At 42.4% G+C, this 23,035-nt stretch overlaps 1 protein-coding gene across 3 annotated transcripts in view; it reads right to left on the bottom strand.

The window, feature by feature from the left end:
- Positions 1-23,035, bottom strand: part of HSD3B7 (hydroxy-delta-5-steroid dehydrogenase, 3 beta- and steroid delta-isomerase 7) — an 83,290-nt gene that overhangs the window by 15,141 nt on the left and 45,114 nt on the right. For all 3 annotated transcript variants that reach the window (XM_032235220.1, XM_032235219.1, XM_032235218.1), the window contains one exon: positions 15,356-15,520. In XM_032235220.1, coding sequence (XP_032091111.1) covers positions 15,356-15,515 — 160 coding nt within the window. In that variant the 5' untranslated portion in view covers positions 15,516-15,520. The remainder of the gene's footprint in view (positions 1-15,355; positions 15,521-23,035) is intronic.

A 23,035-nucleotide genomic window follows, 5' to 3' on the forward strand; every position in this document is an offset into this window, starting at 1 on the left:
TGCTTTTTCTTTTTTTGGACTAATTGCTCCTTTTTAAAAGTTTCAATAAAAACCATATAAAAAACAAAAGAAAGAGTGGATGGATAGATGGATGATGTTTTTAAGTGTTACACAGAAGCCTGCAGCACAAGTGTACCAACAGAGAAAAACACATAGAAGCGAGAAACACACAATGGAATAAAACTGATACAGTATTGTTGACTTGTTCCTTTCCCCGGGCAAGAGCAAATGGGCAGAAGAGAAACAAGAGGACATCAAGAATAGAGCAACAGCTCCAACTTGGGGGGGGGGGGGGTTGGAATATGTGAATGATGCCTGAAAATAGCAAATGGAAACCCTGCCAGAATTCGATTCTGGACCTTGTGTAATTCTAAACAACCAGAAAGTTCATTGAGGCAGCAATATTTGGCTGCAATGTCTTTTAATGTCAGTGTTCTTCAAATTGGTTTTAATGTTATTTTTAATTTGGTTCACCGCTCAGGGTCATTTGTTAAGATTGAAGGAATCTCCAGGGAAGGAGGGTGGGAGGGGAGCTGGGAAGGAGAAAAAGAGAGGGAGGAATGGAGGAAAGAGAATTAGGAGGGAGGGGAGCTGAGAATGAGAACAAAAGAGGGAGGGAGGGAGGAAGAGAAGGAAGAGGTAGGTAGGTAGGTAGGTAGGTAGGTAGGTAGGTAGGTAAGTAGGTAGGTAGGTAGGTAGATAGATAGATAGATAGATAGATAGATAGATAGATAGATAGATAGATAGATAAACACTGACCTATAGTGCTTGATAAGATTAGATCCAGGAACATGGGGAGGGAGGCTATTAAAGAGGGAAACATTGATAACTCTTCCAAACCATTATTTGTTACTGAGAATAGAGTGTAGAGTAGAGTAGACGCGAATAGAATAGAGTAGAATAGAATAAAATAAATAGAATAGAATCAAATAGAATAGGAACAGAAGCTTTATTGTCACTTTAAATGTACACTAGATCAGGGTTTGAATGCTCTCACATTTATTTTAGGGAGCTCACAGTTACTTCTGACTTTGCTCTCAATGGATTTCCCTTGGAATCCTTACAGATTTAGGACAATCATCCTCATAATGAGGGGCATACCATCTCAAGGGAACTACAAGACAATTAATTGGAGTGCGGTTAAAAAAGATAAATTGTCTATTTATATTTATTATTTAATCTTTAAAAAGAGTGAAAGAAATTAAGCTTTACTTATTACAGGAGATACAAAATATCTGTGGGGTATATTTTAGAATGTAGGTAATCTCATAGTAGCATTGTACAGGTATACTGCTTTATTTCTAAATAAATATACATAGCATATTAGGGGTATCACACAAAAAAACCCTTTACTGCTCAGGTTAAGATGATCAAACAAAAAGTTTTGAGACCTCCCAGTTTAGAAAACCTAGGCAACTTTCTGTCACTTTTCTTGCTTGGAAGAAAACTAAATACAGGTAGACCTTGGCCTATGATGAGTTGAGACCAACTGTTGTTAACATTTGTCATGGCAAATGTTACCATCTTTTTTGCCATGGTTGTTAAACTCGGTTAAGTAAATTGTACAGTCATTAAGCAAATCTGGCTCTCCTGCTTGACTTTGTTTGACGGAGGTTGGCTGGGAAGGTTGCAAATGGCAATGTGACTCCGGGATGCTGTAACCATCAGAGGTAGTATTCAGCCGCTTCTGACTGGTTCGGGTGAACCAGTAGCGGAAATTTTGAGTAGTTCAGAGAACAGGCAATACCACCTCTGGTTGGGCCCTCCTCCCACCCCATCGTTTTCTGTCCTATATTCCCTTATTTTTTTAGCTCAGGTGATTCATGCAGCAGAGCAGATTGCCGCGCCTCAGCCAGTGGTGTGGCCTGCTTTCCAGGTCCACTGGTGGAACCTCTTCTAACCGGTTTGGTAGATATGACGAACCGGTTCTACCGAACTGGTGCGATCCGGTAGGAACCTACCTCTGGCCTCAGCTGAGCTAAAAACCAGCTCACCAGCACCAGCACTGAGACCAAGGATGGTCTTTGAATACTGCACGCGAAGAACGAGTGTGCAAAGCACACTCTCAAAGAACCAGTAGGAAAAGATTTTGAATCCCACCACTGGTAACCATGTCAGACACATGTCAATTGCCAAGCAACTGAATTTTGATCAGGTGACTGTAGGGATGCTGCAATGGTTATAAGTGTGAGTACTGGTCGTAAGCAGTGGTGGGATTCAGCCGGTCCGCACCACTTCGGGAGCACTGGTTGTTAAGTTTCTGAGTAGCTTGGTGAACTGGTTGTTGGAAGAAATTATTAGGGCCGAGAACCTAATCCCACCAGTGGTCGTAAATCACATTTTTCAGTGCTGTTGTGACCTTGAATGGTCGCTAAATGGATGGTTGTAAGTCAAGGACTACCTATATCTCAAAAATTCAGATCACGGTGTGGAGTGCTGCAGGGAAGGTGAATAATGGGAAAACCTCTATGCAGTTTAGCGAAACCAGGCCCTTGATTTTCCTATTTCCACCTACCTTATCAAGCACATCTGCACATATTCTCAGTAAACCGTTGTAATTGTGAACTATTTCAACCGCTATGACTAATCTTAGTCACAAACTGGGTTAACCACCACCTGGAAGGGACTGTGCTTTTAAAAGGAAGGAACAGACTCCAGCAGAGCAATAGAACAGGTGTTTCCTCCCTGCAACAGCATTGCTTTTGGGTTATATACAACAGGACGTGGTGGGGTGGGGAGGAGGAGCAAAAATTGTGCCATGGGAACTCTAGGCAACACCATCCATAAATTACACAATACAATTTTGTAACTCTGGATGACAACATGGTGCAATTCTAGAATTTTACTATGCTGGAGAGTGTGTAGCAGTTAGCACTGGTTCTGAGAAAGAGATTAGCAATTGGGGCCCAGAATGCCCAAACCTCCCTCTTTCCTCCTCACTCCCTTTCCTATTATGTTACAGTAGTGGCCAAAACTGTGGAAACCTTTTTGGAAAAGTGTATTTTTGAGGTTTTATGGCTAATAACATCACTTTTTCTTAGTAGTAGTATATAATTTTAATACATAAAATTATATATTAATGGAAAAATAATTTAATTCAACAAAGTTTGTTCAATTATCTGTATTCTATGAAAAGTAATAGCCAAAAAAAACAGAAAAAGGAAGCACAACTTGCTTAGGTTGATATCAGGTAGCTTTCCTTCATCTGATTGTAACCAATGAGCATGAGTGTTTACAGAGTCAATCAGCTGTCATCTTGTTTTGGTAATGAGCCAACCAGATCACAGCAGAATTCAGTTATTGATGTCATGTATTGAAGCTGAGAGGAGGACATTTGTCAGTGTGTTATGTGATTGCTATCAAGTTAGTTGAGGTTTTTTGCATTCTTTCATTTAGTGAGTTTGTAACGTAATAATAAAATTAAAGTAATTATGCAAAGAGTTGACTGGTCACCCAGAAAGCGATGTGACGAAAATAATGTGGGTGTATAGAAAATGAAATGGCGCAATGCAATGTGAAATTGAGGGCAAGGATTGTTTGGTGCAGACTGCAGAAATTTGGCCTACAGTCTAGCATTCCACACAAAAAGCCACTTTTATCTCTCAAACAAAGGTTGAAAAGATTTAAACATTTTACCTGGACAGAGGATATATAATTTTATGATACTACTCCAAAAGAAAAGTGGTGTTATTAGCCATCAAACCTCAAAAATACTGTGCACTTTTCCCAAAAAGTTTCCACAATTTTCCGCTACTGTATGTCTTCTGACTTCTTTACAGGTAGTCCTCGACTTACGATCACAATTGAGCTCCAAATTTCTGTTGCTAAGTGAGACATTTGTTAAGAGAGTTTTGCTCCAGTTTACGACCTCTCTTGCCATGGCTGTCCTGTGAATCTCTACAGTTGTTTAGTTAGAAACTTGTTTAACTGAATCTGACTCCCCCATTGACTTTGCTTGTGAGAAGGTGACAAAAGGTGAACACATGACCCTGGGAAACTGAAACTGTCGTAAATAGGAGTCAGTTTCCAGGCGTCTGAATTTGGATCACGTGACCATGGGGTTGCTGCAATGGTCATAAATATGAAAAATGGTCATAAGTCATTTTTTTCAGTGCCTTTGTAACTTTGAATTTAATTGTTGTAAGTTGAGGACTACCTGTATATTAAAGAGAGGACGACCTTACTATGTAAGCTCCTCAGGTTAAGAAGTATGGCATAAATATTGGACATAAGCAAAAAGCAAAACTGCCTTAATCGAATTATCTTTCTATCTTTCCCAGGTCCTGCCTTGAATCTCATTTTGCAACACCGCCTGCATTTGATATTCACCGATGCCCCAAGCTTCAGGAGAGAAATGTGGAGCAACTTTTGAAACTCAGCGTTATGGTATGTGGGAAAGGCCTTGGGGACAATGGGTGGAGGAACGCTGCAAAGGAAGCATCAGATAAAAAAACAGAAGCACCACAGTGGACAAGTAACAAGGAAACACCCTCCCTAGTTTCTCAGGCTGTAAAGGAGAGGTGGGGAGATTGTACTTTCATTCTTGCAAGACTCTGTCAATGTAGCTTTACAATAAATAGAATACAGGTCACTAATCCTTGACGTGCGATCACAACAGGGCCCCAAATTGAGGTTGCTATGTGGGAAATTTGTTTGAGTGAGTTTTGCCCCATTTTACCACTCTCCTTGCCACATTTGTTAAGCGAACCCCTGCAATTGTTTAAATTAGTCACATTGTTGTTAAGTGAATCCGGCTTCCCCCATTGACTTTCTTGTCAGAAGGTCGCAAAGGAGATCGCAGGATGCACCCCCCACCCCCACCGGGGCACTGGAACAGTCAGAAATTTGAACCAGTTGTCAAGCATATGAATACAAATCACACGACCATAGGGATGCTGCAACCTTAAGTGTGAAAAATGGTCTTAAGTCCTCTTTTTTCCAGTGTCGTCGTAGCTTTGAACGGTCACTAAATGAACTGTGGTAAGTCGAGGACTACCTCTAAATGAATAGCATTAGCTCCTCTGATTGCACGATAGTGATTCCTATCTGGGTAATTCTGTGGGATCAACATCAATTTTGCAGCTTAAATGTTGCAACAGCACCGTTGCCAGATGCCTGGCAAACAAACAGAATCCCTGGAGCATTAGAAGCCTGAAATTTTTCTTATTGGAAGAGAGTAGATTACTTGCAAGATTGATATGGGCCTCTTAATCAAACAAGCCAAGCTGCATCCTAAATCAGATGAACTACGGAACAATCTCCCCGTGGAGATTCATACCCTCACCACTGTCCAGGCCTTCCGCACAGCCCTCAAGAACTGGCTAGCCTGTCAGGTCTGGGGCTAAGCCTATTTTCGCCCCTCCCGAATGTTGAGTGAATGTTGAGTTTTAGTGTTTAATTTATTTTTTGTTCACATTTCTTTTTGCACTGTCCTACACTCCCTTTCCTTTGTGATTGTAAGCCGCCCTGAGTCCCCTCAGGGAAAAGGGCGGCCTATAAATGTTCAAATAAAATAAAAAATAAATAAAATAAAAAAATAACTAGATCTAAGATGGAAACAATAAGGTTAATAAGCACTGCCAGAACTGTAGGATTAAGCAATTATCTGCAAATTAGGTGTGGATAAATGTTCAATTATTGTGTATTTGGAACAACAATCTTTTACCATGCCCATAGGGGCTTTTAGTTAGCTGACCTGGCTTCCTTTGGAAATGGACTGGTTGCAATACAGATAGTCCCCGACTTACAGCCATAAATTACCACCGACAATCATGATGGTCATACACAGGGTCATCATGCGATCAATCTGATTTTATGACCTTTTCTTATGGCAGTCGTTAAGCAAGGCAATTATAAGGCAAAAGCCACATATGGCAATTATAAGGCTAACGCCGCAGTGTCTAGGCAAACCCATTGTTCTCCATGGGCCAATTTTTTTGCTGAAAATTGGAAATAAACCCTGGATTCTGACCAAAAAAAATATGATTCATTTTCAGTCATGTGATAACAGGACACGGCAAATAGCCAGAAATACGGCCTGGTTGCAGAGTGTCCAAAGTTTAGTCAGAACTTTGGAACCAGATCATAAGTAGCTTTTGGTGAGTCCGTCGTAACTTCAAAAGGGTGCTAAGTGACCGTCATAAGTTGAGGACTACTTGTAGAATCCTAAAATGGGGGGAGGGGACTAGTGCAAAAAAACTCTGGTTGCAGTCTGTGTTATGAATGGGCTATGAGGATTTCCTCAACCCTGACATAACCAAGGTAATGCATTTATTACCTCCTTCTGATAGGCAAGTGGCTTAAAATTTTGCTTACCGACCATTTTAAATTGGAAAGAGACCAGGGGTGGGCTTCAAAAATTTTAGTAAGGGGTTCCCTGTCCAGTTGCTGGATGGGCAGGGCCATGGTGGGAGTTTCCTAGTTGGCCTCTTGCACCACAGTGGTGGTGGGGGTTTGCCCTCCCCGGGCACTGGAGGGTTTTTTTGAACCTCCGGGAGGGTGAAAATGGCTTCCCCAGGCTCCGGAGGCTCCCTGGAGGATGGAAACAGGCCCATTTCTGGCCTTCCTGAACTTCCCGTAGCCCCCTTTTTTGCCCTCCCTGAGCCTCCCGCACGTGTCCTGCATTACCTGCATCCAAAACGGGCCGCGTGGGGACTCCTAGGAGGGGTGGGGCAGGGTGGGCGGGGCCAGCCAGGAGAGGGATTTGGGGGTTCTCCAAACTGCACAGAATCTTAGCTAGATTCTGAATCCCTGCGAACCTCCAGCAGCCCTCCTCTCATTAAGAGACAAAGGAAGAATGTAGATTAAAAGTCTCCAAAATACTACCCGTGATTAAAATGTGATTAACATTTGTCCCTTGGAAGCCTACATGGGATGTGTTTATGGAGATTTTCAGTCTCCAGGTCATGATTGCTCCAAAGACGCTTTATTTTCAAGGGGCAACTGGACTTCCTTTTTTTTTTCTTTGAAGACATTTCACTTCTCATCCAAGAAGCTTTTTCACCGCTTCCATTTCCCACCATCCAGTCAGAGCTGAAGAAGCTTCTTGGATGGGAAGTGAAACATCTTCAAAGAAAAACTGGATAGTCCAGTTGCCTCTGGAAAAAGCACCTTTGGGACAGCCACGACCAGGATGACCGAGAATCTCCATAGACATCCACAGGACATTGTTCACTGCAATGCAATCCTATGCTGAATTTGTATAAAATGCAAAAAAATACGTAGTAGTAGCGGTAATAATAGTAGCTGATGTACAGGCAGCCCTTGACTTACAACAGTTCATTTAATGACCGTCCAAAGTTAGAACAACACTGAAAAAAATTGACTTGTGATCATTTTTCACATTTATGACCGGTGCAGCATCCCCACGTTCACGTGATCAGAATTCAGAGGCTTGGCAACGGACTCATATATTTATGACGATTGCCAATATCTCGGGGTCACTAAATGGGGTTCCATTTTTTGACTCTCTGACAAGCAAAGTCAACGGGGAAGCCAGATTCCCTTAACCCAGTCACTACATTAACAACTGAAGCAATTCACTTAACAACTGTGGCAAGAAAGGTTGTAAAATGAGGCAAAATTCACTCAACAAATGTCTTACTTAACAACAGAAACGTTGGGCTCAATTGTGGTCCGGACACACGGACTTCTTGTAGTAATAGCATGGCCAGTCTGGAGAAGAGAAGGACCGGGGAGACTTGATAGCAATATTCCAATATTTAAGGGCCTGCCACAGAAAGGAGGGGGTCAAGCTATTTTCCAAAGCACCTGAAGGCCAGACAAAGAATAACAGATGGAAACTGACCAAGGAGAGATTCAATCTAGAAATAAGAAGAAACTTTCTGACAGTGAGAACAATCAACCAACGGAAGTTGCTTTCAGATGTTATGAGGGCTTCATCTCTGGAGACTTTCAAGAAGAGATTGGGCTGCCATTTGTCAAGAATGGTGTAGGGTCTCCTGCTTGAGCAGGGGGTTGGACTAGATGACCTACAAGATCCCTTCAAACTCTGTTAATCTGTTAGTAGTGGTCATAATTGCTAGTCTTGCAGGTGACTCAAGACTGATGAATTTTCAGGCCAGAAATGAGATCTATCCTGCTAGTGTTTAACAGAAAGGAAATTCTCGTGGGGCTTTGAGATGTCAAAGTAGTTCAAAGCCAGGGGAACAGAAAAACAAAAAACAAAACAAAAATCTCCCTGGATTTTATGAAGGTTTTTCAGATTCAGAAAATAATTCATTCTTCCTCTTCCATTGCGCAGACCGGAAATCTTCTCATGCCCTCCCAGGAAATCCTGTAGTGACAAAATGCTCACATCACGTGCCAAGAACCCATCTGTCAGGGTTTTTCCATGGCTGTTCCTGAAAACCGGTTTGTTCCACAGATTTATTTCATTTTCCGTCCACCAGCCTTTTAGGCCCTGAGTTCAGAAAGGGCCTCGCACTGGTTTCTTTTTCTCCAGATGGGCAGAAGCTACACTTCCATTTTTTATTTTATCTCTGGGGTTTGGGGTTTTTCAAAAACACAGTCTTGGGTAGCCCTCAAGCCAAGCTTAATTGCAAGATGCACCCTAGTTGCCTTACATAGGCAGTCCTTGACTTATGACTGCAATTGTGATCAGAATTTCCATTGTTAAGGCATTGAATAATGCTTTAAGACAGGCCTGATTTTATAGGGTTTCCTGCCTAAGCAGGGGATTGGACTAGAAGACCTCCAAAGTCCCTTCCAGCTCTGTTATTCTATTCTAACCTTTTTGTCATGGTTGTTAAGTGGATCGCAGCAGCTGTTGAATGACATGCTGTCATTAAGCGAATCTGGCTTCCACCATTGACTTTTCTTATCAAAAGCTTTCAAATGGCCATTATAGGACCTGGTTCTATCATGTTCGGTCTCTGAGCAACTTCAGCTGAGTTAAAGCTTTCCAGTCCAATTAAGGTATAAAAAGTTGAGAGGCTGGACATTTACAATGGTCTTGGTCAAGGACCCTGGCAAAAAATAGCATTAAAATACTCTATTTCTTCACAAACACTTGAATAACCAAGAATGATAGCAGCTGCCCAAGGTCTCCAGCTTATAGCAACCTTTGCTTACATAACCTGGTCATTTAAAAAATCATAGGAATGTTCTCTGATAATGGCCAGTTAAATTAGACTTTTTCCATCTTCAGATCCTTCCTGGCATTGTCTTGTTCATCTTGGCTTGTTTGGTTCAGATCTGCTAGTCAAGCTATGAGAACATGCAATATGGTTGAACAATGGAATATGAAACATTTTTAAGAGTAATCTCACATTCCTTTTTTTTTTGTCCCTGGCAAGTTTATTCCCCAAATTGCTTTCACTTTCTCTTTTCAATGATCTGAAATGAACCCTTCAATGACAGCTGGATTTATAATGAAACAAGTCGCTACTTTCTGGCGATGCTTCAAGTGCTCCGCCCAACTGGCCCTCCCTACTAGTTATTATGTCTCATACAGTTCATACCATCTTCCATAACCTGGGAAGATCTGGAGGTTTCAGAAGTATTTAGGTGAAGAACCCTTATTAAGCTGTTTTAAGTCGACAACTACCTGTACTCTTGGGCTAGTTGTCCGGTTGTAAGTAACATCTCTCAGGGCATGGGTGGGTGGGTGGGTAAAGGATAGCAATAGCAGTTAGACTTATATGCCGCTTCATAGGGCTTTCAGCCCTCTCTAAGCGGTTTACAGAGTCAGCGTATTGCCCCCAACAACAATCCGGGTCCTCATTTTACCCACCTCGGAAGGATGGAAGGCTGAGTCAACCCTGAGCCAGTGAGATTTGAACAGCCGAACTGCAGTAAGCTGAAGTAGCCTGCAGTGATGCATTTAACCACTGCGCCACCTCGGCTCTATAAAGGATGGATAGATGATAGCTGGAGGGAGGAAGGGAAGATAGATGGATGGATGGATGGATGGATGGATGGAACGAGAGAAACACAGATATGATGGATAGATAAATACATACATTGATAGCTGAAGGGTAGCTGGCTGGATAGCCAGACAGACAGAGAGATGAGAGTGGGGCAGGCAGACTGACAAGTAGCTAAAGCTAGATACATACAGATAGAAATAGAGATAGGTAGAGATATAAATACTAGACAGACAGACAGACAGACATAGACAGACACATAGACAGAGGCAGACACATTGATAGATGAATCTTTTACTTATCTATAATTCTTTTTACAATCTCTAGGCCTCATTTTGCCCACATGTCACAGAATGACACAGAAGACCTAAATCCTACAGATATTTGAGGCGCTAAGTCCATCTGCTCCAAGGTTTACAATTACACCCTGCTGTAGAGAACCACAGAGAAATAAGGCACAGATGACACTTCCAAAGATATAGGATTTCAGCCTGGCTCATATTGGTTCTAACATCATTCATGGGGCTAAAAGGGGGGGGGAGGGGAAACCAGTTTTTGCTAGTACAGGTAATATTAAGAATTCTGGTTAGAGACTGTTTCCTGACCTGTATTCTTTCCAAGCATGGTGGAACTTATATCCATCCCACATTAAACCATCAAACCAAGGACTAAAGCCCAGTCTTACGAGCTTCAGCTTTTCAATTATTGAGAAGAATGTCACATGCCAAGCCAAAAGAAATGACACACAGTGGGATGCATGATCAGCTGGCCAGCATTCACAAGCCTCTGGGGCAGGTGTCTCCAACTTTGGCAACTTTAAGTCTGGAGGACTTCAACTCCCAGAATTCCCCAGCCAGCAAAGCAAAGTTGGCTAGGGAATTCTGGGAGTTAAAGTCCACCAGGCCTAAAATTGCCAAGGTTAGAAACCCCTGCTCTGGAGAATGCAGAGTGTGCGTGTTTATAAGCCAACTGCTTTCAGAGAAAGAGATGGTATCTAATGATGACATATTACAGTGTAGAATTTAAATTAAAGGATGCAGCATTGAATATTGGCCCAAAAAATTTCAGTGGCTTTTCTGTGCTGCCATTTATTTATTTATTCAACTATTTTAATCTTGCAAAGTTGATGGATTTTAATGTGTTTCGCTTCCTAGAATCACATTTTCGAAATACATTTTTCAAGCTGCACACGGCTTGTCTTGGACAGAGACCAAGCTGGTTTGCAGCAAAATCCAAAGAGGGAAGAGTCCAAATGTGAATTCACACCATCTCAGCGGAAGCCAATCCTATTGGGCATTAACCTTGGCAGTATCCTTAAAGAATACTGGAAAATGCAGGAAAATTGTATTGTCCATATTTTCCCTTCTTCCTGTTTATCATCTCTCTGCAGAGTTGCTAGCTACTGAAGGCGCTTTGCGCTTTGCCAAAAACACTTCGTCAAAAAGGGTTTGGTTGAAGGATGCAGGCCAGGCGTGTGTCTTAGAGCAAATTACAACCATCTGTGTTTTTTTTTTTATTTAGCTCTGACCCTTCTCTGCTTCTTTGCTCATATGCACACATATATTTGTCTCTGGCTTGGCTTTGTGTTTTCTTTTCTGCGTTCAAAAAGGTCCTAAGGAAAGCAAAGCATTTCCTTGCGTGACCTTCAAGTAGAACAAGGCACTTCCTTCCATGACCAAACCCTCTTAAGAGACTTCAGAGCAGTATCTCATCTCAGGGTATCATGCTTTTAACAGCTGGTCAGCAGGTCTGTGGTTGCCAAAGGGCAGTTCGGTGATGGAAATAAGTCATCTTAGTTGGCTGTTTTTATGGAAGACTCATCTCCTGGACTGGATGACACACCCCAAATGTCCATGACTGAAGATCGGAGTTCCTCCACTGTCAATCCACCTTAACTATAAACCCAATGTTGGTTCTTTTTTTAAAATTCACAAATCAAATAGATTAAAATCATAAGCATGCCTATTCTGAACAGGACATACAGTTCCACCATAAGAATTTTAAAATAGTTATATTGTCTCAGGCCAAGACTTATCTTGGTCCACCATATGGTTTCTCAGAAAGAGCGACCAGATACTTCTAAGGTCTCACAACTGGGACAGAGAGAAATGCTATTCTTCTCATCTTGTTCTATAAGTACCATCAACCTGAAGGTAACACTGAATCCTGAAGACCAGCAACCCTTCATAGATAAACAGTAACAGAGTTGGAAGGGACCTTGGAGGTCATCTACTGCCAAGCCTTTCTGATCGACAAGCTCAGTGTCTTAGCCATTGAGCCACCTAGTCAGGCGATTTTCCTTCATGAATTTCTCTTTGAATCAGAATACTTATGAAGGGACCTTGGAGGGCTTCTAATCCAACTCTCTGCTCAAGCAGGAGACCCTATAATATTTCAGACAAGTGATCGTCCAGGCTCTTCTTTAAAATCTCCAGTGATGAAGCCCCTACAACTTCTGAAGGCAAGCTGTCCCACTGGTTAATTGTTCTCACCCTTAGGAAGTTTCTCCTTAATTCCAGGTTGCTTCTTTCCTTGATTAGTTTTCATCCATTGAGAAACAAATGAATGGATTTTTGCCCTGCCCTCTGGTACTTTGGAAAATAATTTGACCCCCACCCCTCTTCTTTGTGACAGCCACTCAAATACTGGAATACTGCTATCTTGACACTCCTAATCCTTTTTTCTAGACAGAGATTCTAGACTAGAGATTCTGTAACCGTTCTTCATATTTTTTGGTCTCCAGGCCTTTAATCATCGTAATTGCTCTTCTCTGCACTTTTTATTAGCTTTTTTGGCTGCTGCCACATCACTCGTATTTAAGTGATCATCCACTAGGACTCCAAGGTCCTCTCACAATTACTGTTTTTGAGCCAGATTTCTCGTAATCTGTACTTGTACCTTTGGTTTTTCCTGCCTAAGTGTAAAAAGCCTTAGGCTTCTCCACATTAAATTTCATTTTGTTAAATAGGGTCCAATGTTCCAGTCTGTCAAGCTCCCAAGCTGGCTAGGGAATTCTGGAAGCTGAAGTCCATATATCTTAAAGTTGCGGAAGTTGACAAATGCAGACCTATGCTAACTTGAAGCTGGTCCCATTTGAAACCAGTTGGGTAGGAGGATTAAAATACATGTTCACTGAGAACCAAAAGAAGTCCCTCCTTTGTTCAAGTAAGCCAACAAGGGGCTTAGTTTGTCGCAACAATCTTTCCAAGGTTACAATTTTCTAAATATAAGATTTCTTTTAAAATATGCCCCAACGTGGCAATTTCAGTTGTGCCAAAGTAATTCAAAGGTCAGGCATTGAGGAAAAAATGAATTATTGGCTGCCATGGTGCATTTTTATGTCTGCAAACTACAAATCATATATATAGACTTTACTCGTAATTTTTGAAGAGACCTCTTGAAGAGAGAGAAAAATGGAAACAGCTGCCTTTTTTTAAAAAAAGGGGGGGGAGGATCTTTGTATATGAAGGTGCTGCCATCATTTACAAACAGGATCTCATCCAAAAACCTTAAGAAAATTAGCATTGTTTGGGCTGATAGACTGTAAAAACATACATTCATCACCAAAAGTGGTGGGGAAAATATTTAATTTTTCCACTTATATAAAAGCTTAATTTAACCTAGGACTCTGTAAGAAAATCTGGCAGAACAAGATAGAATAACAACTTCGCAAGGATTAGATTGCCTTTTTAAAGCAAATCCTATTTTAATAGCTATATTTTTATAGTTTTTATAGGGTTTTGTTTTAAGCCAGATAGATTTAGTGCTGAGGTTTTTTATTAAATTATTTTTTTTACTGCAGGTTGTTTTAAAGTTGTTTTTCCTTTCATATTCTGCCCTGGGCTCTTTCCGTGGAACAAATGGTATAAATATAAAACTAATAATGCTAACAAGTAATAACTTGGAAAGAAGAGAGAATGACTTAAAACACATTCTCCTCACTGCCTAGCAATGGCAAGTAATATTAAACCAGCAATTTGGGGTACAGAGTTTTCCAAAGATCCGGATTTTGCTTAAAATGTCTTATGAGCCCACAAATTTCATTTGCTTCCTAGAATCATTAGAAATGAAGAGTCTAAATAAATCACAATACAAAATATTTTTGTTAAAAAAATTGCCTTCCCTTTGAGGCTGTCACCCCAATGGTATTATCACACCCACGCCAAAGATAATGGAACACAGAGACCCTTTTGTATTGGACAGCGGTCAGCAGAAGGCCACTTGGACAAAATTATTGTTTTGTTTCATGGAAAAGTGCCTCCTATAATTGTTAAGAGAGCCAGTTGGTGTAGTGGTTAAGGCACCAGGCTAGAACTCAGGAGATCATAAGTTAAAGTCCCACCTCAGTCGTGGATGATTGGGCCAATCACTCTCTCAGCCCAACTCACCTCACAAGCGGTGTTGATATTCTACCAGTTCAGACCGGTTCGCATGAACCAGTAGCGGAAATTCCAGGTGGCCCCACCCATACGCCCCGGTTCTACAGTATCCCATTTAGGCCCTTTTTTAGGCAAAGTGCATGCACGGAAAGCAGAACACATGCATGGATGTAGTGCTTGCGAGCAAAGAGAGCACACAAGCCCACATTTGCAAAACAGTAGGGAAGGTAAGTGATTGCCCCCCCCCCTGTCCACAAGGTTATTATTGTGGGGAACATAGGAGGAGGAAGGTATGTTAGATATGTTTGCCTCCTTGAGTTATTTGTAAAAATAATAAGGGCAGGATATAGACAAATGGTGTTGAGGAAGACTCTTGAGAGTCCCTTGGACTGAAAGGAGATCAAATCAGTCAATTCTGAAGGAAATCAACCCTGGCTGTCCCTTGGAAGGACAGATATTGAAGTTCAAATACTTTGGCCACCAAACGAGAAGAGGGAAAACTCACTGGAAAAGACCCTGCTGTTGGGAAAGATGGAAGGCAAAGGGAGAAGAGAAGGGATGAGCTAGTTAAATAGTATCATTGATGCAATGAACATGAAGACAGTGGAGGGCAGGGAGGCCTGGCGTGCGTGGGGTCACAAAGAGCCGGACATGTCTTAGCATCTGAACAAACAAAGGAATAAATTGCTATGAACAAAGAACATGGAGAAATAATAAGTGGAGCTTCGGTCCCAAACTCAGAAACAGAGTTTCTCTGATCTCTTTGGCTTGGAGATGCAAATGAACAACTCTTCAGAGAAAGGGGGACAACTCAGAGATGTAATCAGGGGTGGTATTTACTTACCTTCCCTACCGGTTCATGAATGTGAGCATGTGCCCACCTATGCACAGGCACTTTTTGCTAAAAATGGGCCTAAATGGGATGCCGTAGAGCCGGGGAAACTGGTTCGGGGAAACCGGTTTGGGAAACTGGTTCGAACCGGTAGAATACCACCCTCTGGATATAATGATGATTTAATCCAAGTGAGCACGTACCAATGACCAGGTACGTGCGCTTTCCTTGTGCATAGAAAAAAGGGACTGACTCACCTCTGTCCAAGCTGCGCATACTTTGATCCAGATGCAAGTCAAAGACCCGTATTTCGGCAAGGTTGGGTTCTTGTTCCAGAAGCATTTCGACCAGATGTTTTCCCAGGAAACCACAGCCTCCCATGACCAAGTAGGTCTGGTTTTTGCTAGTCAACCTCATCTGTGCTGGAAAGGGAGAACCAAAGAGCACACTTAAACCAGGACTGCGAGAAATCGGAATGAGTGGAAGTAGGCAAACCAACAAAAGCAGAAATAGTAGATTTCCCTAGGCGGAGATTATAAACTCAAGAGCAACCGTAAAACCACATGTGTCACATATGGGGAAAAAGGAAGGACCCTGAGACAATACTCCAGAAGGGGGAGGGAAGGAGTAAAAAAACAAACCGCTGGAATGCATCTGTTCTTTCCCACAATTTCTAGGAAATGCACTGACTTTCCAAGTGGCCTTTTCCAAATAGAAAGGCAGTGAACCAACAGTCACGGATCATCACTGCCTTTCATGCGATTGCTCCTAGAGATTGTTGGCATCACTGCTGTCTACCAGAAGGACAACAGCTCCCCTACTTCTCCAAGTTCTCAAATACTCAAATGTTGAGTATTTTTCTAAATTGTTTTGGAACTTCTGGATGTAGGCAAGGAGAGAAAATGGGTTTGAATCAGCTCTTCACCATAGTTTCAATTGGGAAACTGTGACCATCCTAGACCAAACCAAGTTCCAAAACACTAGGGAATTTCTAGAAGCCTGGCACTAGCTATCAATACACAGCCATGTATAATACCTATAGACCAGGGGTGGGTTGCTGCCGGCATCACTGATGCTTCATTGCGCAAAAAGGTTTGCGCAAACGCACAATGTTAGAAAAGGGAGGGGGGAATTACATTTTTGCAATGAAAATTGTTCTGTCCATGCCGAGAAACAAAAATCAAAATGGCGGTGCCATCAATAGAACCGGTTCGGGGGTGTAGCAGGCTGAGTTACTACCTATGCAGGAACCCACCTCTGCTATAGACACTGCAAAAGAAATAATAAGTCAAAGGGGGGAACAAAGAGATCTCAGCACCTCTCCATCAGCAATCAACACCCAGATGAGCATAGATTAACACCATGATTAACATTAGACCAACAATCAAGTAAACAATACCCCAATCAAGAAACTGTTGGCCGAACAAGCCAACAGTAAACAGCCCAACCAAAGAACCTCTAAGACCATTCTAGGGCAAACCACTAGAATATAAACTGGGAGTAAACCCCACTCCTTACCAGCACTGATGATATTACCTAGTTTGGGTAAGGAAACGTCTGCAAAAAAGCCAACAAGCTAAGAGAGAACCAAGAAATCCACGAATCAACCCTAATTGCAGGGTGTGTGTGTGTGTGCTTCTCTAATTATTGCTGAAATCCATGGCATTATTTAAGCCAGGAAGCTTACTATAATGCCACAGATTACATCAAGGACTACGTGACGTTGTGCTTGAGACACAACCCAGAGAAATAATAGACCGCACCACAATGACAATAACTCTACAATACATTTGAACTCAGCTATTGTTCTGGGTTGTTAGTTTTACCTATACAGGCATTACTTGACTCACAACCATTCATTTAGTGATTGTTTGTAGTTAACAATGGTCCTGGGGGGGAAAAGGATATGACCAATTTTCACACTTACAATCGTTGCAACATCCCCACAGTCACATGATCAAAATTTGGGAGCTTGGCAACTGGCATGTATTTAAGATAGCCGTCATCACTATCTTCCCAACCAGCTTTTGACAAGCAAAGTTAATGAGGGAAAACCAGATTCACTTAATGACTGCATAATTCATTTAACAACTGCAGATTCACTTAACAACTGTGGCAGAAAGATCATAAAATGGGGCAAAACTCATAACTGCCTTGCTTAACAATACACATTTTGGGCTCAGTTTTGACTGAAAATCAAGGACTAATGATATCTTAGTTTCAAAAGACCAAAGACGACAACTTTAAAGTTTAGATTAATTTGCCTGTGTTCTGTCTCTTTTTCTTTAATTTGTATCTCTTATCACCCTGTCATCAGTTCAAAGAACACATTTTTCCTCCTAGTTGGATGTGTTGCAAAAACATCTCCACAATATCTTATTTTGCTCTGGATGTCGAAAAATGTACATTATGAATAAAAGGAAGCTGACAGATGAAACAGGGTGGTAATTGCTGGCTTCCTCTGTTTTGAACTTTGGACCACAACCCGAGATGCTACAGCAGTGTTTCCTCAATTGGCAGCCAATTTAAGATGTGTGGACTTCAACTCCCAGAATCCCCCAGGCACCATGGTCAGCGAGAAGGGAAGTCAGATCTTTTAAAAATATACCTGTCTTCTCCAATGCACTACCTTTCAGATGTAATCAACTGAGAGAAGATGCTAGCTAAGAGCCTGGGGCGGGGGGTGGGGAAGCAAATTCAGACAAGTAAACAAAATACAAATACAGATTTCCCTCCATCAAAACCAGTCCATTGACATTCCACTTTTAAGAAGCGCAAAAAATGGGAAAACAAAGACTAAATAAACCACTGATATTTCTGATATTCAGATCGACATGGGTGGTGCATCTCTAACCTCAGAGTCCGGCTGCTTTCTGGTGAATCACGATCCAAGATGTCCAGAGAGAGAGAGGGAGATCTTTGGACTGAACGTAGTATGGAAGGATCGCTTTAGCAGGCAGGAATGCAAGTAGTTCAGCCAAACTTTAGACTATATTGCCAAGTGGAACCTCCCTGTCTTTTTGGATGCTCTGAGTTAATTGAAACATCAGGACCAACTATTTCTTTGCCAACAGACAAATAAATACAAAAACAAGGTGTTCCTTACTTATGATTGATTGGGTTTTTTTTGTTTTTGTTTTTATGTAGAAGATTTATATGGACGCCTACTCACTCTCAGTGATTCTGGGAGGCTTACAAATAAGACTTTTTACTCCCCTGTTTGTCTCTGTGTAAGCATTAGCAGGGTGAAACAGTGCATTGTAGGCAGGGGTGAGATTCAGCCAGTTCTGATTGGTTCAGGCAAATTGGGTGCTAATTTTACATCTGGTTCGCTGAACTGGTAATTTCAAGGACTGGCTGGCCCCATTCTCCAGCCCCTTCCCTCCCATGAGTCTCCATACGGCCCCCTTTTGGATGCCAGGTAAGTGCAGGACCTGCACGGAGACTGGGAGAGCAAAAAACTGTTTCCAGACCTTTTTCTGGCCTCCGGAGCCCAGGAGACGCCGTTTTCAATCTCTTGGAGGTCGAGGAAAGCCTCAGGAGCCTGGGGAAGGCAAAAATGGGCTTCCCAAAAGTCTGTAAACGGTCTGTTTTTGGCCTCTAGAGGACCTCCGGAGATGCCGTTTTCACTCTCTTGGAGGTCGAGGAAAGCCTCAGGAGCCTGAGGAAGGCAAAAATGGGCTTCCCAAAAGTCTGTAAACGGGTCTGTTTTTGGCCTCTAGAGGACCTCCGGAGATGCCGTTTTCACTCTCTTGGAGGTTGAGGAAAGCCTCCAGAACCTGGGGAGGGTGAAAACAACCCCCCCACCCCGCCATGGTGCAGGAGGCCAAGTAGGCCATGCCCACTATGGTCAGACCTACCCACCAACCAGGCAGAGAACTAGTTGCTAAAATTTTTGAATCCCACCCCTAATCGTAGGGCAACAATTTTTAAACCAAGGTACCTCAGATGGGCCAACTTACAAAATGTATCCAAAATCCACGACAGAAGGCTACTGTGGAACTGAAATTTGGCAAAACATATAAAACATTTCATGACATAACAGGAAATGTCATAAGACATTGATTCCGAACCTGCGGTTCACGGACCACTGCCCCCCCTCCGGGCGATATCATCACAGGGGGTCAATGAAGAAATGTTATGATTTAAATCTTGAGTTAAATCTTGGGGGTCTGTGGCCATTCTCTGTGGCCATAAAAGGTATTTTAAGCTGGTCTGTGATGAAGAAAAGGTTAAGAACCGCTGATAAGACATCTCCTCAGAACAAGTCCTGATGATTAATTATGGCATGTACTTCACCGGGGCTATTTTCAAGGTAAATACATCTCTGAATATTTCATTGAATTTTTAAGAACCTTTTCCAAAAGAGGCAGTACATTGGAGGGTCTAGGACAGAGGTCCCCAACCTGCAAACCAATACTGGGCCATGGCCTATTGGGCACCAGGCCATGTGAGTAGCTGGCTGGTGCATGCACATGCACATGCGACCCCACTCACATCACCATCACGAGTGTCACAGGCACTCACCACCCCAGTCGCATGGGCACTCACACCCCCTTTTGCGTGTATGCCACCATGAGTATTGCAGACACATAAAGCCCCACTTGTGTGGTGCTCAGAGTTCATTCACGAAAGTGTTGCCACAAGCATTGGGTGGGTGCTCGTGGCCCCACTCACCGAGCATCATTGCAGGCACTCACGTACCCACTCACATGAGCAACGAGTCTCGTGTGTGTACATACATGCACATGTGCCTACCCCTCCCAGATAACCAATCCCTCTTTCCTCTCCCCCACTTTGGACTGTCAACTCAGAAAGAGTTGACAGTCCAAAGGGGACTCTGGTCAAGGACATTCGCCATGGCCAACTTGCCGTGGCCATTTCACCACAGTCATCTCACCACGGGACAACTTGCCATGGCCAACTTGCTGTGGGACAACCTGCCACAGGAAATTCCACACAGGATAACTCAATGCAATCGATGTTATCCGCCACTGTTTCTTTGACATTATTTCCATTCACAAAAATGGAAATTATGTCAGAGAAACAGTGGCGGATAGATAGCATTTGTTTTGTTGAGTTATCCCCCCCCCCCTGGAATTTTCTGTGATGAGTTGTCCTGTGGCAAGTTGGCCACGGCCAGCTGTCTCCTGGCTAGTTGGCTGCACCAAAATGGCCAAGTCGAATTGGCCATGGCGATATGGCCATGGTGAAATGGCACAGTGAGTTGGCTGCAGCGAATTGTTCCATTCCCTACATTAGAAGTTCTGTCAGTGTTGAAGGCATGAAGGAATCTGGTAAAGAAATATCTCTAAAATAACAGATCATGGATCGTCTAGCCTCTATTTTGAACTGTTCATCATCACAAGTGAAAACATGCCTCTTAGTCTAGACACCAATCTCATTTCTTTGCTTAACGGGAACTCATCATCCAACTGGAAGGGGGGAGTATACGGAGGGAGACAGTCCCATCTAGAAAAACACCCTAGACAACTCCATAAAAGTAATAATGTTCTGGTGAGGAGCATTTATGGATCAGCGACATCTGAAAAAGTTCCCTGGTTTCAACAGATGCCAGCAGCCCCGGAGATATTTCATTTATTAATCACAGTGTTATCAGCTTGCCAAATTAAATACAGAACACAGAACATAGAGTAATAGGGTTGGAAGGGAGATAAGATAGATGAGAGATGAGATAAGATAAGATATAAAATAAGATGTAAGATGTAAGATACGATTATAAGCAGAGGTGGGTTGCTCCTGGATCCGCCTGGATCAGCTGAACCTGTAGTGGTGGTGCTGGGAGGCTCCACCAACCCGCCTGGACGCTTCTGTGCATGCACAGAAGCATTGCATGTGCGCGCGAGCACACAAATGAAGAAGAGCAAATCGGTAGCACCAGGATTTGAAATCCACCTCTGATTATAAGATGCAAGATGTAATATAAGATAATTTTATTGTAATATTTTTTTTTACTGTGAGCACAGCGACCCACATTAAAAATGAAATTCTGTAGCCTGTTCTCAAGAGAAAGTGTATATCTATCCAACACATACATAACACTCACCATATATATATTAATCACTGTTCACTTTGAATACGTAGCGGAAAGAGGAAATTTGAGAGTTCACAAGTTTGATGCTATATGGAACAAAACTGTGACTGAATCTAGGACAGATGTTCTACTTCGGATACCACAAAGCCTCCTCCCCAAAGGTAACAATGAAAAGAGGTCATGAAAAGGATATGTAGCGTCCCAGAACATCTGGTGGATTCTAATCCAACCCCTTGCCCAAATAGGAGACCCTATACCATTCTGGACACATGCCTGTCTAAACTCTTCTTGAAAACCTCCAGTGATGGAGTAGTTTGAGAAACTGGGTATTTTAAGCATGAAGCAATAAAACGCTGTCTTTATTATCACATACCAATCCCGCGAAGAACCTTGACTTGCCTTTTATTTTATTTGGCTACAGCAGGCAAATATTTAAGAGAATTCCTCAGAAAGACCAAGGCACGTACAATTTAGACAACAAGAGAAATTATGTCAGATTATTTAGATGATGTTTAATTCCTCAGTTATTTTTAGTGACTCATAACTTCTTTAAGCCTTCGTATGCTCATTTATGTTCACGCATTATTGTTTTAAAGCACTCTCACACAATTTTTTTTAAAAAAAACAATGAACTGAGCACATAACCCCTTCTTAGCAGAAGGGGTTATTCGCAGCTGTCTTAAAAACAGCATCCTTTTAGACATGCCCTTGGTTTTACTCTGGCCTAAAATTAACTGGTAAGGATCTAAATGCTGCATTTGTTTTGATTACTCAAACTAAACCATTTTACGGTTCATATTATGCAAGGGTATTAAATACACTGTTAAAATGTAGAAATGTTACACATTCCCAAGGCTGAAATGCATGCAGAATGTAAGCAAGTTTTAGCATGAGTGCATTAACACAAACAATGAAGTAAACTGTTTGAAAGCCTTACCAGCCAAAGCTCGAAGCGGAAAATGATCCAAACAATCAGCGAGCAAAAACAAAAGAGGCAGTTGTCACTTAGCACTTTTCTGGAGGCAGACTTGAACCTCAGTCTCAGTCACCAGGTGCGGAAACGTGTCTCAGAACACAGAGGCGCACAAGCTCTCATATAGGAGAGCAAAGAGGAAGCATGGAAGAAAGGAAGTGTCATAACGAGAAAGGTGTAATACTACTCATTTCCTTCCTCCCGTGCTAAGTTCCTATCACAACCCCGAATGTCTGGAATTGGTCAAAGAGGTGGACAACCCGATGGCCTCCAGACCTTTAGGTAACTTCCCCCAGCCAGCTCCATCCATGAAGAGTATAGTCCAAAATACAGGTGGCCCTCTACTTACAACCACAAGTGAGCCTGGCATATCTGTTGCTAAGTGAGACATTGGTTAATTTGAGTTTTGCCCCGCTTTACGATCTTTCTCACCACGGTTGCTAAGTGAATCACTGCAGTTGATAAGTTGGTAACCCAGTTGTTAAGTGAATCAGACTTCCCCATTGACTTTGCTGGTCAGAAGGCCGGAAAAGGTGATCACGTGACCTTGGGGCACAGCAGCAACCGTCATAAAAATGAACCAGTTGATAAGCATAGGAATTTTGATCTCATGACGATGGGGATGCTGCAGAGGTTGTGTAACTGAAAAATGTCCATAAGTCACATTTTTCGGTGCCGTTGTAACTTTGGTCACTAAATGAACTGTTGTAAGTTAAGGACTAGCTGTACTTGGAAGGTACCACATCAGAGGTGGTATTCAGCCGGTTCTTTCCGCTTCAGGTGAACCGGTAGCGGCAGCAATGGGAGGCTGCGTCCACCAGCCCCAACATCATGCGCGAACACTTCACATGCGCAGAAGGCAGTGCATATGTGCAGATGCGGTGCCCACTCATGTTTGCAAACTGGTAG

The sequence above is a fragment of the Thamnophis elegans genome, chromosome Z, assembly GCF_009769535.1.
Source record: "Thamnophis elegans isolate rThaEle1 chromosome Z, rThaEle1.pri, whole genome shotgun sequence".
NCBI lineage: Eukaryota > Metazoa > Chordata > Lepidosauria > Squamata > Colubridae > Thamnophis > Thamnophis elegans.